We start from the raw sequence: 16,401 nt of genomic DNA on the forward strand, positions 1-16,401 counted from the left end.
ATCAAGACAAGCAAAAATATTTATTCTTCACTGCTATTGAATTGCTTTATTTAACTACATTTCTTTAATGTATGCTATTTTAAATGAAATATTGTCAAGAACAATAAATGCATTTTAATTTGTTTCCTCTTAACAATATTTTAGCAAAGCTTTTAAGCAAATCAAATTTGCAGACTAAGGGACAATGAAAATATATATATATTTTTGTGCAGCCCTTTGGGCGACAGAGAATAAAGTACCCCTGATGGTCATGTGACATTGGGTTATCACTGTGGTGACATACAGGTATGTCGTTGGGTTAAACATCAGGTTGCTCCAACAGGTACAGGTTAAAAACATGTAACATTATCAGTGGAATGCAAAATGGGAACTGCTCCCTTATTATCATGGGGGGCGGGGGACAACTGATCAGTGAAAAAAAAAACAGAAGCAAATAAGTGAAAAGTGTATGGCAGGTAGAAGTGAACATTTTACAGATAACTTCCTAATTTCAGGAGAGGAGATGTGAGAAGGAAGAAGTGAAAGGTTTCAGGTGGAACACTACACTGCGTATACATTCCTCACGCAGACACGCCAGAGAAACAGCCTAATACCATAAAAAGGAAACAGACTCAAACCTTCTTTTTTCGGGGGAATAAGTTGAAAGAAATTGGAAATGAATGATTCTTAACATTTCAAAAAAAGAGGAAATAATCCAAAGTCCAAGTCCAAAACTGTTTGCCAATTTATGTAGTATTGTTTTTCCTTTCTTTATACACTTTTTATCATCTCATCACCAACTAGTAACATCTTATTTCTGCACCACAATAATATCATATCTGCATTAATTCTTCAGAACATATAATGATTTGATGATGTCATACAGTCTAACTTACCAGTCAGTGGGCAATTGTTTATACAGCAGTTTACAACATAAAGTTTTGCTAATGTAAATTTTAATGGCCACATTGGTGTTTTTACATTGAAGTAGAATGTTGAACCCAAAACCTTTACATGGTTTATTTAGATTATTAGTGTATTGTATTGTTGTGTTGTATTGAAGTTAATGTATACAATAAAGGAGTATTTCACTGAAGAGGATCAAAATCAATGCATCTCCACAAAAAGAGTCATCATTTTTAATAACATTGCACTTCAAACATGGTCTCTTCATTACCTACGATGCAACTTGCAGAGGGCTAGGAGTTTGATGTAAGTTGGGGTTTTTTTTATCATCAAACTTGAGCTCTTCAGAACCATCTCATTTCATCCGGGCTTTGTCAAACCTTTTTCTACATGCGTTAGTATTTTCAAAGTTCTGTAGCCACACGTTCTTCTGTAAGAAAGTGGAGTTCCCATTTCCCAGCAGTGTAACTGAGGACAATTAACCACATATTTTATTCTCTCTCAGGAAGAAGATGGAAACACACAGAGTGAATTTCTCACCAACCACTCCCCCTCTCAGAGATGACCGATCACAGGCATCTCAGCACAGTTTCAGTCTAAGTCCAACTCCACTCTTCATTAAGCACCTGAAACGTTGTCCACCCGGCGACTCCAGCATATCACCAGAATACACCAGAGACGCCTATAGCGCTTTCTGCACACCTGCTTTGTTTCCCATGCTTGGCTCCAGTTCTACACAAAAGGAAGGATCCCAGAAATGCAACAGAACTCCTTTAAAAATGGATTCCCAAAGTGAACCTCCTGACAGAGGAGCAGAGGAGGAAGAAGAAGGAAAACGCAGGAAGACAGTGGATCTCTCCCTAATCCCCTTTTCCCTCCCACCACCCCTGATGCATTCCCTGTCTCCCAAGCCCACCTCTGACATGATTGAACTAAACAGACTGCAACTTTATCACAAACCACCAGGTATGAATCTACCTGTGCGGGTGAAGCAGGAGCCTCTCAGTCCGTCTCCTGTGTGGCCGCCCTCTCCTTTCCTCATCCACCCTCCCTTCTTCCCATCTCTCAACCACAGCCTCCTTCCATACCCTTTATTCATGCCAGGCCCCATCATGCACCTCTCCCCGGGTTCGTTCTACTCAAGAGAAGACCTCCGTCCGAGACATCGTGGCCGTAACGGACCTCCTCGCGTTGGGCCAACCGGTGCTGAAAAGCTCGGCCTCAACATCCACGTGGACGACAGTTACTATGTGGACGTGGGAGGAGACCGGAAGAGATGGAAGTGCCGCATGTGTGAGAAGTCCTACACCTCCAAGTACAATCTGATCACACACATCCTGGGCCACAACGGCATTAAGCCGCACGGATGCCACCTCTGTGGGAAGATGTTCAAGCAGCTGAGCCACCTGCACACACACCTGCTGACCCACCAGGGAATGAGGCCGCATAAGTGTCAGGTGTGCCACAAGGCCTTCACTCAGACCAGCCACCTGAAGAGACACATGATGCAGCACAGTGATGTGAAGCCATACAGGTACGTGTTCCGTGGTGTTTTTTTATTTTTTATTGCAATCATAGTCTTTCATTCACAATCTTGTACACACTTTTTATCTGCTGCACCAGCTGCAGTGTGTGCGGCAGAGGTTTCGCTTATCCCAGTGAGCTCCGAGCTCACGAGCTGAAGCACGAGAAAGGTCAGGGGAATGTGTGTGTGGAGTGTGGTCTGGATTTCCCTACACTGGCCCAGCTGAAGAGACACCTGACTGCCCATCGTGGCCCCACCCTGTACAGGTGAATCATCATACATGCCAACCCTTATGTAACCAACTTGAATTTATAGTAATTTAAGCCCTATTAGAAATACAATCGATTTCATGTGGGAAAACACATCGGCTGCCTGTGTTGTCAAAAACAAAATCAAATAGCTTATTTTAGTTTAATGTCAGTCTTGTATACTTTTATCATGTGGTAATGAAGGCTGCCTTTCAGACAGTTAAACTTTGTTCAATGCCTAATTTAATTCAATTCATTTTGACACTGTTAGGGTTTAACTCAAGTGTTTCTTCACACTTTTAATTTATTTCTTATCTCTTTTATAAAAATCTAAATGTCTTCAGTCCAAGTCTTACAGGTGAACATATAATGAAGTTGATGCGATTTGAGGAATTTTAATATTTTGCCTGTGCTCCCCAGAGTTGCTCCGGCGCCCTCCCACATTCCAAAAACATGCAATATAGGTGCATGAGTGATTCTAATCTTCCCAAAAGTGTGAACGTGTGGGTGGTTGTTGTCTGTGTATTAGCCCTGTGATGAATCAGTGGCCTGTCTCTTCCAGTATGCCTGTAAACAAAATGTCACTCTAAAGACTGTGGGTCTGTCATCACTGCAGGTGTTCAGAGTGCCAGAAGACTTTCCAGTACCCAAGCCAGCTACAGAACCACATGATGAAACATAAAGACATCCGCCCGTACATCTGCAGCGAGTGTGGCATGGAGTTCATTCAGCCGCACCACCTGAAACAGCACACGCTCACTCACAAAGTAGGTTTGAGCAGCAGGAAAACTGTCACATTTGAATAAATACTAAATACTTTTTATTGATTTGTCCCTTGGAGGGCAATTTGGTTTACAGCAGTTACACTTTCTAACTGCAGTCCGCTGCTGGTCGCCGCGTGCGCATGCGCCCAGGCAATGTGGGTGAAGTGTCTTGCCTAAAGACACAACGACAGTGTACACATGTGCCTGAGCAGGGAATCGAACAGCCAACCTCTCAATTATAGGACGACCCGCTCAACCACTGCGCCACCATCGCTAGCTTATTTGTTAAAGTTCATAAGGAATTTACAGGGTTAATTAAGAAGGATTTTTAAACCACTTGTCTCATACTGGTTTTTCCGCACATTCTTCAGGGGGTAAAGGAGCACAAATGTCGCATCTGCGGTCGTGAGTTCACCCTGCTGGCCAACATGAAGCGCCATGTCCTCATCCACACCAATATACGGGCCTACCAGTGCCACATGTGCTTCAAGAGTTTTGTCCAAAAACAGACGCTCAAGGCTCACATGATCGTCCACTCGGACTTTAAGCCTTATAAATGCAAGGTGGGTTTCCTTAACGACATCATTACTATGCCCCTCTCACATCACAGAGCAGATGTATTTTCTAAACATGGCTTGAAGGGTTTAGGAAAACTGCCAATAGGGGCATTGATATCACCAGGTTGACTACATGTATCATGATGTGTTGTTTTAAAGTGCAGTAACTAGAGATTTATTTATCTGGAGTGGGGAATTACTGAGCAATTTTGATGTTACCCAGATGTTTAGATTCAATCCTCAACACTCAAGGTGCTAACACTCTTGTAAACTAAATATCAATCAATGCATGTATATCATAAAGAAGAACCAAACTTGGTGTATTTAGTGATTACAGTCATGATAAAAAAAAATATCCCTACTTTTCTGGAGGCTGAGGTGTGACCTTGGTGTTGGGTAACATGATTGAGACGATGACCAGATAGCAGAGAGGCTTTTGGCTGCTGGACTCTCCATGTCCATAGGAAGGATATCGCCACACAAACCGCCTCTCTAACAATGGCTCCCCAGCTCCCCCGGAGAACAGGGCCCTCAAATAGATTTCATCTCGCTTTCTCTGCTGCATGAGGGAGCTTCCTGTTTTCTCACGGTCCTCCTGGACAGTTTCAGTCCCTCTCTCCTCCTGAAGGAAAGGACCACCCTAATAAAAAAGAATGCAGAGGAAGGACAGCGCAGGACTTGCCCTTCCCTGTTCTCCTCCTGTCTCGATGTTGCTTCCTTTCTCTCTTTCTGTTTTTCTTGTGTGTGTGTGTTAAGGATTGAGGCGGGAAGACATAGAGGAAAAGAAGAAAAGAAGAATGTAAGGGGGTGGGGGGGAAGGGTGTATGCATGTCTTACTGCCTGCACATTCATTCATGATTACGTATAGATCTACAATTCAATGTTCTGAAAACAATAGCCACCTAACAAAGGAACTTTGGCAGAGACACAAAAGAAAAATAGTGGCCGGTGTTTACCTTTTGTTTGTTTTAACCTCAAATAGTTTTGACTGTGGTCAGTGGTGGAAAGCTTATTTTCTCAAGTACTGTACCTTTAAGTACTGTATGTAATTCAATTCATTTTCAACACGTAGTACATAAAATACAGCACTATTTATTATTATTAGTATTATTATTATTGAATAAGAATTAATAAAATTAAACTTGTCTCCCTTGTTTTTCAGCTATGTGGGAAGGAGTTCAACAGGATGCACAACCTCATGGGCCACATGCATCTCCACTCCGACAGCAAACCCTTCAAATGCCTTTATTGTCCGAGCAAATTCACACTGAAGGGAAACCTCACCAGACACATGAAGGTCAAACACGGCATCATGGATCGAGGCTTGGATAAAAGATGTAAGGATACACATAATGTAGCTGTTATACGGATTTTTAATGCAAATGTTGCTGGATATAATGACTTGCTTATCTATTTTCAGTGTTTAGGCAGAGAGAACGGTTGTGCCTGTCCACTCCTGTGGGCCTTCTCACCCACTTCAGCCAAGATGAACCGTTTGACCTTTCCCAGAAGCCTTCAGGACTGCCCAGCCTCCGTCACTCCCAGTCTGATGGGGAGAGCATCCCCGGAAGTTCATGTCAGGAGGAGGATGAGGAGAGTTTGTACCAAAGGAGCCAGTACAGCCCTGAGGTGGATCAACATGAACTCAAGGAAATGGTGGAATCTCCAGCTCAACTAAGGCCAGAGGAGAACCGGAAACATGGTTCAGATGAACAGTCAAATAAGAGGGAGTCAGCAGCAGAGGGTCGAATCCAAGACGTGACACGGTGCGCTGCTCACAGTCCAAGGAGTCATCAAAGACCAGATAAATCTAATTTAGTGCTAGGTGATCAGGTTTACCATGAAACACATCATGGACAGCTGTGTGATTATGAATCTGATTTAGAAATAGAAGATCAAAACAAAGGTGAGCCAGGGCAAAGTAGGTGAAAGGATTGGATCGGAGACAGGTTAACAACATGGACTGAGGAAAATATAATGTTTTTTAAGAAAGTAGGGGATTCAGGAGAAACACGGAGTATGTGATGTAGTAGTTGAGCATGATTAAAAACAGAACATATCCTGTATGTGAACAGAGCAAGGGGTGCCGCAGACTGCATGACCAGAAACATATCAGTGAATAATCTGTCACTGACAGAGAGTTCAATGTGAATTCATGTGTATAATTAAGATATTGCCTTTTCCTTGGAATAAAATGCAGATACATTTAAGTTTTCTGCAAAACTGACTCAAATATTTTTATCATCTTCTTGTTCTCATCTCTGTGTCAATGATATTAAAATCTCTGCTATGTTATTGTTCAAATTATTGTACACGGTTTGGATTTATTTTGTTTTTTTGCTTTTATTTTTCATCCTTGTTTGTGTTTTGATGTAGTTTTTGATGCTGATAGGACTTGAGCTCCTTAAATCATTTGCGTGTCTTGTCTATATAAAATAAACTGTGATTTTATTCTTCTCACTTCTGATCTTAAATTGTTTAAATCCATATTATGCTTTTATATTATTCCTTTGTTAGACTAGTTTTTGAGGATAGCTGTGTTATATTGTATCCCAATGTAATGAGATATTTTTGCTTGAAAACTATAGAAGTAAAAGCCTGAATGCACGAACTTCTGCAGTGATCCTCATGTTTGTGAGTTTGGAGGTCTTTAATAAAAGTTATTAAATGCTAATGCTCCTCTCCATCTGACATTCATCTTCCTCAGTCAGGAGCAATTGTTGTGGTTTTCAAAAAGCAAGCGTTTGCCTCCTGCTTCTCTTTCAAAGCAGAGGAAGGGGAAGAGAAAACATGTGTCCCCTCCCCACCTGTCTTTTAGGTTGTGATCAAATAAACAGGAGCGGACACAGTGGGTGTTCCAGACGAAGGCGTCGTGTCTGCCTGACTCAAAATACAACATTGTTTCTGTTCATTGCAGAAGAGACGGGAATGTAAAACTACCTAGAAATCATTACAAATTAAATCACAGGGGACACGTCTCATAAAGTCATAAAGTAATATAAAAGATATATTTGAAGTATAACATACTGTGTGTCACACCACACTGTGATGTCACAATGCGCTCACTGCTCAATAGTCTCTCAATTCAGGTGAGCATGAATCGGTTATCAACACATGAAATGCAGAAGAGCAGCTTCTCTATTTCTACCGCTGACAATCGTTGTGTTCTGAAGGGCGAAACTGCAAACAGTTTGAGGAAGTTCTCACATCCTCCTCTCCTTTCCTCACACACGTTTCAATCCCGACCACTGGCTCAGAGACGAGCCGCAGTGGGTCCACAGACGGTTTCTCAACCTCCTGTCTCAAATGTCTCCTGTCTCATCATGTTATGCATTCTCTGGGGAACAGAAACGGGCAAATATGTGTCTGATTGGAAAATGAGAAATGTATTATTTTCTTCTTTAAAATTCCAACAAAAACACACTTATGAAGATTAGATGACGAAATGCATTCCCAGGCCCTGCGATGAACTGGCGACTTGTCCCAGGGTGTACCCCGCCTCTCACCCGGTGACTGCTGGGATAGGCCCCAGCGCGACCCGTGACCCGGTTCAGTAAATTAAATGAATAAAGTCCCATTAAGACGATGACAAATTGCAGATTATGATTTGTTTTGCAGCGGATACTTACAATCAGTCAGACACTGTCATCCATCTTCTAGAAACAGTGTAAATTACACGTGATAAACATCAACGGCACAGAAGTAGTACATGTTTTAGTTGGCCTCATGAGAGAAATAAAACTAAATGCTGACTTACTTTCTGAGAGAAAAACCACTTTGATGTTCACCTGTCAAATATGTTTGTCAGACACTTCATCCTCAAGCTCTTCTTCCTGCGCTTTCTATTTGTTCATGTGAAGGAGGTGAGATTTACTTTTGAAATGTTGGACTGAACATATGAGCAGGTTCAAGTTTGGCTCTAGAAAATTTGGATGGATGCGTGTCCTTTTTTAATGGAGCAAGTAATTCAACTGTTCAAAGATTATTGATTAAACTATGACTTGTGCCCTACATGTTACTTTTCATCAATTAACTGGTTTGTCACCTGCTAGGGAACACAATGCTATGTAAAGCCTGCTGCATTTTCCCCCCTTCATGTTCCCTCAACATAAATGAGCTGTAACCCCCATAGACGCATTGATGTACTGCAAGTTAATGTAATGTTATAGGAAAGTGAGCAAAAATATATATATACACAAAGTTATCAATTAAATTAAATTTAAATAATTCAAATCTCACAGCACAAGAAACCCATGCGGCTATTTTTTATTTTTTATTTTTTTGTATTTCAAGAAATTATTGAAATAAATAGGAATTAAAAAAGGAATGCATGAAGCTGAGGAGCTGGAAACAAAGGCCTCTTTATTCATAAATGTTATCGTCTCTTGCAAAATCAACATTGTCAGAAATTCTAAAAAGATGACACAGATGCGCAGCAACAAATCCTAACAGCATGAGAACAGCACCGAAGAGCATAGAGAACAGACTCATGCGTTTCTGGAAGGATACCTGCATCTACAGTTATCAGCGTAGGAATGTTTTTAACTCCTTGTTTTTTTCTTTCTTGTATACAACTCCAGCAAGGACTTCCTGTTTTGCTAATTACAAGGAAAAGACGGTGGTAAAATTCTTCCATGTTTTGTTTAACAAAACTGTCCCACCCCAGTCTCAACCTGTCACCTCCTCCTAATGTAATTATAGCTTGGGGAGGGCTGTCCTGTAGAACAAATGGAGAAGAAAAAAATAATAATTCAGAGTGGAGTGTAGGAGGAACTCCTATTTAAGAGCGCTATCCTGTCTCCTACTCCTATTTTGACAGGACAAACACAATGTCCTGTTGTAATGGGTTGTACCTCGGGGTGGCGCTGCAGCCACACGGTTAAATAGAAACAGGTGCGTCGGCAGGGAGTGTGCCAGTTTTCATGCGATGCCGTGTTTTAATTATGTATTTACAATAATATATTATTGTATTCAAATGGTTGTAAAATCTGTTTTTTTTGTAATTTTGTATTTCTCTTGTTTTTACAGTGGCCGTGGACCTCAAAGGTCCTCCTATGTTTAATGAATTAAATACTCGTCATTATCTTAAAGGAAGCTATTACGAATAAAAATTGACAACTTTCTTTGCTCTACATTTATGAAGGAAAATATAATTTGTGTTCAAATACCATGCCATTGCTTTGGTATAGCCTAACTCTCGGGTCAGTTTACGGAAATACCCCCGGCTCGGCGCATACATGGTATTGTCCAAAGATGGCGGCCTCCTTGTGGAATCGTTGTGTGACTACTACAGTCAAAGTTAAATTTCCTTTTACTTGTGGTGAGTGCAGTCTTTGTATCTGAAAATATTGTTTTATTAGAGAGTATGTATTCGGCTAAACTGAATTAATTTTGCCTACATTCGTCAGTTTTTGGACGCGTTGCCAAGAAGAGATAAATGTACCAAGTTCATGTTTTTAGCTAACCGTCTGTAGCTGCTAGCTTTACCGGCTAGCTGCAAAAGGGATGCCTCGACCCAGCTTGTTAAGAGCGAATTTGCGTTCAACGGTTTTCATTAACGTGAGCCACTTGACTGTCTTCACAGCCAGGAGATGGTTGCTTTCGGCTGCTTACACGGACACCACAGTTTGGGAGGCTCGAGAGAAAGAGCCTCAGAACTTGGGTAAGAGTGGAAACACGCCTCTCCATCTACCTGCCTATGTAATCGTATATTTCTATAGGTATTATTTTAGACCTTCAGGCTGGTGACCTGTCCAAGGAAATGCATAGGTAATGGTATAGATGCAGACATTGACGGTTTAAGCTAAATATGCCCTTGTATGAGGCCATTCTCAGGCTTGATGCATGAATGAGTTTGTTGAGATCCGTCAATCTATGGCTGAATATCAAACTACATTACTTCTTGGCTAGGAAGAAGTAGAGTATATAAATACCTTCTGTATTTTGTAATGAGTTGGTAATACTATTTTTAGACGAGGATTAGAAGTAAAACTTGTGAAATAATTTATTTTAAAGTTAAAACTTGCTGATGTCCATAGGAAACAAACATGCTTTTTTACATTTGTAATATATTGTTGCAATACAAAAGTTTGCCACAAATAACTACCCTTTTATCATTAAATTACAGCTTTCGCAATTAGAATATTGCACCTGGCAGCATTTTGATTTTGAAATACAGTGGTACCTCAGCTTACGAATGTCCCTACATCCGAAATTTTCAGGTTACGAAGTTTCTGAATGGGAAAATATTGCCTCACGTTACGAAGGCGTTTCAGGCTACGAAGTCAAAAATAGCTGCTCGTAGCTGCTCTGCCATTGGCTATCGCCTAAAATCTGCCTGGCAACCCGTTGCGTATGCGTGTATCCCAGCACGCTATTCGTGTCCCCCTCGTGTCACCCGGAAAAAGTGTTGACAAGTCGGGCTATTGCTCATTATGATGACGTCTGCCTCGCACATTTCCGACGGATTGTCAAAAGCCGGCAAAAGCAGACGTCATCGGATCAGTTTTTCAAGAAACGCGAGGCAGAAAACACCGCAAAGGACCAGTAAACAAAGAGGACAAAAAGTAACAGCTAACAGGTAGATTAATATTTAAAAAAAATATCATAATGTAGCGTCCGTCGGACGCTGGAATAAGCACACGACGGGTAACTCTCTGTGTGTGTGGGTGCCGCGAGGAGGAGGAGAACGGGAGAGCTGCGGGAGCTACGCAGCTCTCCCGTTCCCCTCCTCCTCCTCGCGGCACCCACACACACACACCGCCCCTCCTCCCTGGATGCCTTTGCGGACTCTCTGCAGCGTAGGAATAATGAACACTCCTAAAACATGAACCGTTACAATACTTTTGCGGGGCTTGGAACGGATTAGTGCATTTACATTCAAAACGCGGCTCTACTTACGAAGTTTTCACGTTACGAAGCTAGTCCCGGAACGGATTAAATTCGTAAGCTGAGGTACCACTGTATAAGCCATTAACATCACCAGCACTCTGTGAACAGCAGGGGGCAGTAACCGACTGCGGCCTCCTGATAGAGGTTGGGATTTACTAAAGGGGAGACTACCATAATTTAAATGAAATTAAAGTTTAAAGTACTTCAGAAAAGTTATAAAATAAATGACAACTATTGGTAGAAATATGTTTAGTTTGGTCTAGGCTGGTCTGAGGCAAGTGTACTGCACATTCTATACTACTATTTTAAATAGTTTATTACTGTTGATTCATTCTATTAACATGCAGCTGTACTGGCCGAGACTATGGACAGGACATATGAAAGGAATCTCCCAGTCAGCTCTTTGAATGTGTCACGGGTAAGCTGTATTTAAATTTCAATATCGTGTCATTATTGTACTCGTATTTGTTATAATCCTGTCATAGAAAATTAACACGTTAGTTTGATTCCACTGGCAACAGAAGCATTATCTTCAATATTCATATTTTCTGTTTGTGTTTCAGTTCATTGACAATATTTCATCCAGAGAAGAAGTTGATCAAGCTGAATACTACCTTTACAAGTAAAAGTGTTTTTTGTAATATCACATTCTGAGCTTTTTTATTTTTATTTTTTTGAATGGATTGTCTGTTTGGTTTACGTCCATTCTTATGTTTGTCTTTGTTCTGAACAGCTCCAGATTTTTCCTGTTTACTCCTTCCTCTGGAATCTGCACCTATTCTTTTTATTACGTCGATATTTTCTATTTCTCAATCATGGACTTCTTTGAGACACATTCTTTTTCATAATTGGTTGAGAATTAAGTAGATGGAAATTTGTAAATGCTTATTATTATTGTTAATTGTTATATATATACTTTTTTTATTTTTAAATTATCCCTCCAGGTTTCGTCACAGTCCGAACTGTTGGTACTTGAAAGACTGGACCATCCACAGCTGGATAAGACAATGTTTAAAATATGGAGCGAGGGAGAAGGCGCTGCACACACTTAAAAACAAGGTACACAAGACATTACCATGCTTTCAGTGTTTCTTAAAAGGCCCAACTAGTCACAGTCACAAGACTAGAAGACGGCTCATCTTTATAATCAGCATAAGAATGGCTGGAGCAGTGTGAGAGATTACGTATCAAATCTTAACCACCCAGAAGCAAACTGACACGAGAAGAATAAGCGATGTTCTTTGTGTACAGATCCAGTACGGAATATTCCCTGATGACTTCACCTTCAACATGCTCATAGATTCTTACATTAAAGATGAAGACTTTAAGAGTAAGCCTTTGTAAAATATATATATATGAGCGAACATTTTGAAAACAATTAAGATCAGAGAAACAAAGTCCAACCCCTGCAGGCTTTGAAACACATTCTCGTTTGAATAGTACGAGATCTGAGAACAGGCGGTCGTATCACTAAAATCAGGTTTCAGACAGTTATTTTTTACCTTTTTTTAAAAAAAGAATAAAAGCATGTTTTTCTGTAACAATTTGCTTTTTAAGTGAATAGTTTAAAATGTGTGTTCAGCTGCATTTGGAGTTTCTATTATGTGAGAACTTACAGACAGCTCAAATTAAGTCACGATGTAAACATAAATATACAAATGCCGGTACTTGTGTTTTTTTCCTTCATTTTTAATTTTGATTGGAATTTTGTTAATCTATTTTACTACATAACTGAAATAAATACTTACAGTAGCCTTGTGAAATGTATAAATTGTACATGACAAGGGAAAAATGCAGAAGTGATTCTTCAAAACTAATATTGTTGTTTGCACAGGTGCGTGCTCCGTGGTTGAGGAGGTGATGCTTCAGGAGGCCTTCAACCTTCCCTCCACCCAGATCCTGTCTCTGTATGCGCTTGGAGCTCATCTAGCAACCAGACCGCAGCTCACTGTGAGTACAACTGCAAATACAGCAGCGTGAGATGTGTAATAAAAACAACTGAGCCTCTAGAAAATTTTTATTTATTGGCGACTGTGCACTGAAGGCATCAATGTCTTTATAGTCATTCATGAATCTTAATATGAATTAATAAATGTTAGCAGCAATGGATGCCTGAGACGGATGAAAATGTGAGTACTATATCAGGTTTAAAAGGTTTTCCTTGTGTTCAGGTGTCGGAGGAGCGGCTAGTGGGAGCGTCACTGCTCATCTGTGGACTGACACAAGACGGCTCTCTTGGCCTCAGCGCTCAACTGCTTGGCCATGCTCTCTTGGGTGTGTATTTGTTTGTTGTCTTAGAGTATTGGTTGATTGATTTGCTTAATTTGAAACTCTTTCCACATCAGGAAAGGTGGAAATGTCAAAGGGCATACACGCCGTCTTCAAAGGGATGCCTCTCTTCTGGGGTCGTGGGTATCTGGGCCGAGCGCTCGCTGTCATGGAGAGAGCTGCTGCTGCCGCCGATGTTAAGCTCTCCAAAGACGTGGTAAGAGCAGAGGAAAAAGCTCTTTATTTTACGTGAATCTTTCTTGTCTGAATGAAGGAACTTTATTGCACTCAAGTTATTTAAAATGTATACGTTTCATTGAGTTCGTCACATGCAGACGACTCAAATGTGCAGTCTGTGCAGTGGGGTGTCAGTTAAAGGTGTGATGAAGGAAACGCTGCTGATTTGGGTTGTACACTCCATCTTTAGGTGCATGATGTGTAAAATCAAATTCAGTCCAAGAAAAACTCTTCATCTTTTTTAATTGTTAGTTATTGTACAATGCTATACTCTACCTTACATCAAAATTGGTCATCACAAAAAAGTAGAAATGCTGCGACTGGGACTAATATCGACCTGAAACGGGTCATTTGATTCTTATAACATCCAAACTTGTGACATCACTAACCTTTTTAAAACCACTTAATCCCTGCGGCTGGTGACTCTGCAACCCACCTAAGATTAATGCCACCGAGTTGGACAATATTGGTGCAGAATACAGGTTTTAAATTTGTGGAACAGAGGACTGGTGTCGGATCAGTACTAGGAAGCAACAGGTGCTGTTGCTTGCCTTTTTTGACGGACATATGATTGTAGCGTCCTCCTGGTTGCTTTGCTTAACTTACCTTGGAACGATTTATATAATCTACAGTGGTAATATTGATGAATCATAAAAAGTTTCCATCAAAGATCTAACAAAACAGTCATAGCACAAACAATCAGCAATAAAAGTCTAATATATATAATAATAGTATGTTGATGGAACACATGTTGGAACATATTGTTGCTATTTTTACATACACTCGAAGCACAAACACACAGTCGGGTGTAGCTTCTCTAATCTGGCCTGTGCTGTCGAGTTCAATAGTTCAGCTTTTTCCACAGCTAATAAGATCTAGAGAGCCTGTAGCTCCGAGGATGTCGGGGAGAATCACAGCAACAGGAATTAAGCCTCTGTGAGGTGGGAGTAATGCAGACAAAGCAGATAACGCATCACCTCCAGTCCTAAATAATCTGAACAGCATCGAGAGGTGGACGATCCTGCTTCTTCCCCCAAGACATAACTGTTCTGTAAATATGTAAAGAAGGAATTGAAACGTCTTAAATGTGATCATGGACCTTTGGTTTATTTAATGTGCAACAATAAATGAAATGGGTGGGACGGCTGCTTCAGAAGTTGTTGAACTGCTCTTGATATTGATTTTGCAAACTTGCTTAATCATTTCCTGCATACTTGACTTGAATTTGTGTTGCTCTTCAGATTGATTACATGAATGGCCTGCTGCAGGAACTGTCTTCTCCATCAGACACCGACTCATCGGGAGAAGAGACGGCAGGTGAAGAGGAGAAGAAAGACGACACTGTAGATGAAGATGATGAAGCTGAGCGGGCTAAACTTCCTCAGTATGCTGCCAGATTTCAGGTAAGTTTTTGTGTGGCCGCAGCCGCATTTCCATCCGTCTTTCTTGGCGGGTCAAGTCGGTAAAGCGCATGATAAAAGTGTGACTGGGATTAGAACCGTTTGGAATACTAAAGTCTGCACAGCATATGGAGGGTTCTTAATATACTAAATAATATATCCTGTTGGAATAAAATGAAAGCCTCTATATTAATATGAGAAGTATAGGACGTAAGTATAATCTCTTTATTAAAAATCAGTGGTTTTCTTTAGACAATAACTTGGATCATTGATCTGTAAGATAAACGCGATGGCTCCTTGTCTCGCTACGTCTTCAGGAGCTGAGCAGCCAACTGGAGTCTCAGGGCAAGGTGGACCCGGCCTCCTTCCGGACCTTAGTGACCGCTCTGGCCCAGCAGGACCTGGAGACTGCAGAGAAATCTGATTTGGAGCAGTACACGAGTCGAGTACAAGCCTGGGAAGCCGAAAAGAAGCTACTGATCCAGAGAGAAAAAGAGACGAAGGAGAAGTCCGAGCAGGAGAAGCAGGAAAGGTTGGCTGCCAAGGCAGCAGCCCAGCAGGCGTAAAGCCTCTCGCAACATTGCTGAACTCTCCATTGAATGCGAACATTAATCCTGCGTCTATTTAGGAGATGATACAAGATTTGTGTCTCAAAATTCAGAAAGATTAACTTTCCTAACGTCACATCTCCTTGTGGTCATTGTTAATTCTGTATGTGGTCATTTGTTTTGTCCTTGTGATAAATATCATTCTGTTTTTATAGAATTAATAGTGCAAAAATAAATACATCAAAACATACCTGCTTTTTGTTTTAATTTTTTTTACAAATTCACATGTCTTCTGTCTTTCTGTCGGGGGCCTGTGGATGGTATCGTTATTGGAAAGTGCAGTCGTAGATCCTGTTTTTCTGTTTGTGAAAATTTGTCATGACAAGTTTCTCACAGATGTATGAAAGTATCGCACAGAAGAATTTGCCGATAGCCACTCCCGGAGCAAAACCACAATCTGTGCCTGGAAAGAAACTCATTTCTGAACATTTAGATTGTACACTGTTTAGAAAAAAAAAAGGTCATATATTGTATTTTTATCTTAAACATACATACACATTGACTGCAAATGCAGTGAAGGCCTTTAAGAAGAATTTTCTTTTGCTCGTGCACGCAATGCATTCACATTATGTTGGAGCTACGCAGTATTCAAACCATGATGTTGGAAAACGAGCTGGTATGCAGCCCAGGACGAATGAGCAACACAAAATGCTCGATACGAGAGCACTTCCGGTCCTTAGTGACCGCTATTCTGTAGGAGCAGTCCTTCAGGTTTCTTGTGTGAGCATTTGAAAGTTTGGGATTTAGAAATACACAATACTATTTTCACTGTTGAAGATCATAATTTGGAGGATTTTCTTTTAGCATCTGAAATTGTAACCTCTAATTTAACAAGTCCATCCAGAAATATCTTTTGTCTTATCGTTATCCTGTGAGCTCTGATTTAGAATCCCTGATTTCTAAGTATCAGACTGTTTAACCAGGTAACAGGCAGGCATGTAAACGCAGCTGATGAAGTCGGTCAGGTCAGCTATGGTGGGAAAGGCAGACCTGTGTGTGTTTTGTGAAAGACGTAGGT

At 40.8% G+C, this 16,401-nt stretch overlaps 2 protein-coding genes across 2 annotated transcripts; both read left to right on the forward strand.

Annotated features, from left to right (window-relative positions):
- Window positions 1-1,397: 1,397 nt before the first annotated feature.
- On the forward strand, window positions 1,398-7,536 carry LOC137916763 (zinc finger protein 366-like). The gene is made up of 7 exons (XM_068759729.1): window positions 1,398-2,419; window positions 2,509-2,676; window positions 3,275-3,425; window positions 3,794-3,985; window positions 5,142-5,316; window positions 5,400-5,745; window positions 7,437-7,536. Exons 1-7 carry the CDS (start codon window positions 1,398-1,400, stop codon window positions 7,534-7,536), a joined length of 2,154 nt encoding a protein of 717 aa, XP_068615830.1.
- A 1,696-nt stretch (window positions 7,537-9,232) lies between these two features.
- Window positions 9,233-15,557, forward strand: LOC137916762 (small ribosomal subunit protein mS27-like). Its single transcript, XM_068759728.1, has 11 exons — window positions 9,233-9,299; window positions 9,564-9,641; window positions 11,218-11,288; window positions 11,434-11,492; window positions 11,815-11,929; window positions 12,122-12,200; window positions 12,705-12,820; window positions 13,042-13,144; window positions 13,216-13,355; window positions 14,617-14,778; window positions 15,093-15,557. Exons 1-11 carry the CDS (start codon window positions 9,233-9,235, stop codon window positions 15,339-15,341), a joined length of 1,239 nt encoding a protein of 412 aa, XP_068615829.1. The 3' UTR covers window positions 15,342-15,557.
- Window positions 15,558-16,401: the final 844 nt, after the last annotated feature.

The sequence above is a fragment of the Brachionichthys hirsutus genome, unplaced genomic scaffold, assembly GCF_040956055.1.
Source record: "Brachionichthys hirsutus isolate HB-005 unplaced genomic scaffold, CSIRO-AGI_Bhir_v1 contig_711, whole genome shotgun sequence".
Taxonomy (NCBI): Eukaryota; Metazoa; Chordata; class Actinopteri; order Lophiiformes; family Brachionichthyidae; genus Brachionichthys; species Brachionichthys hirsutus.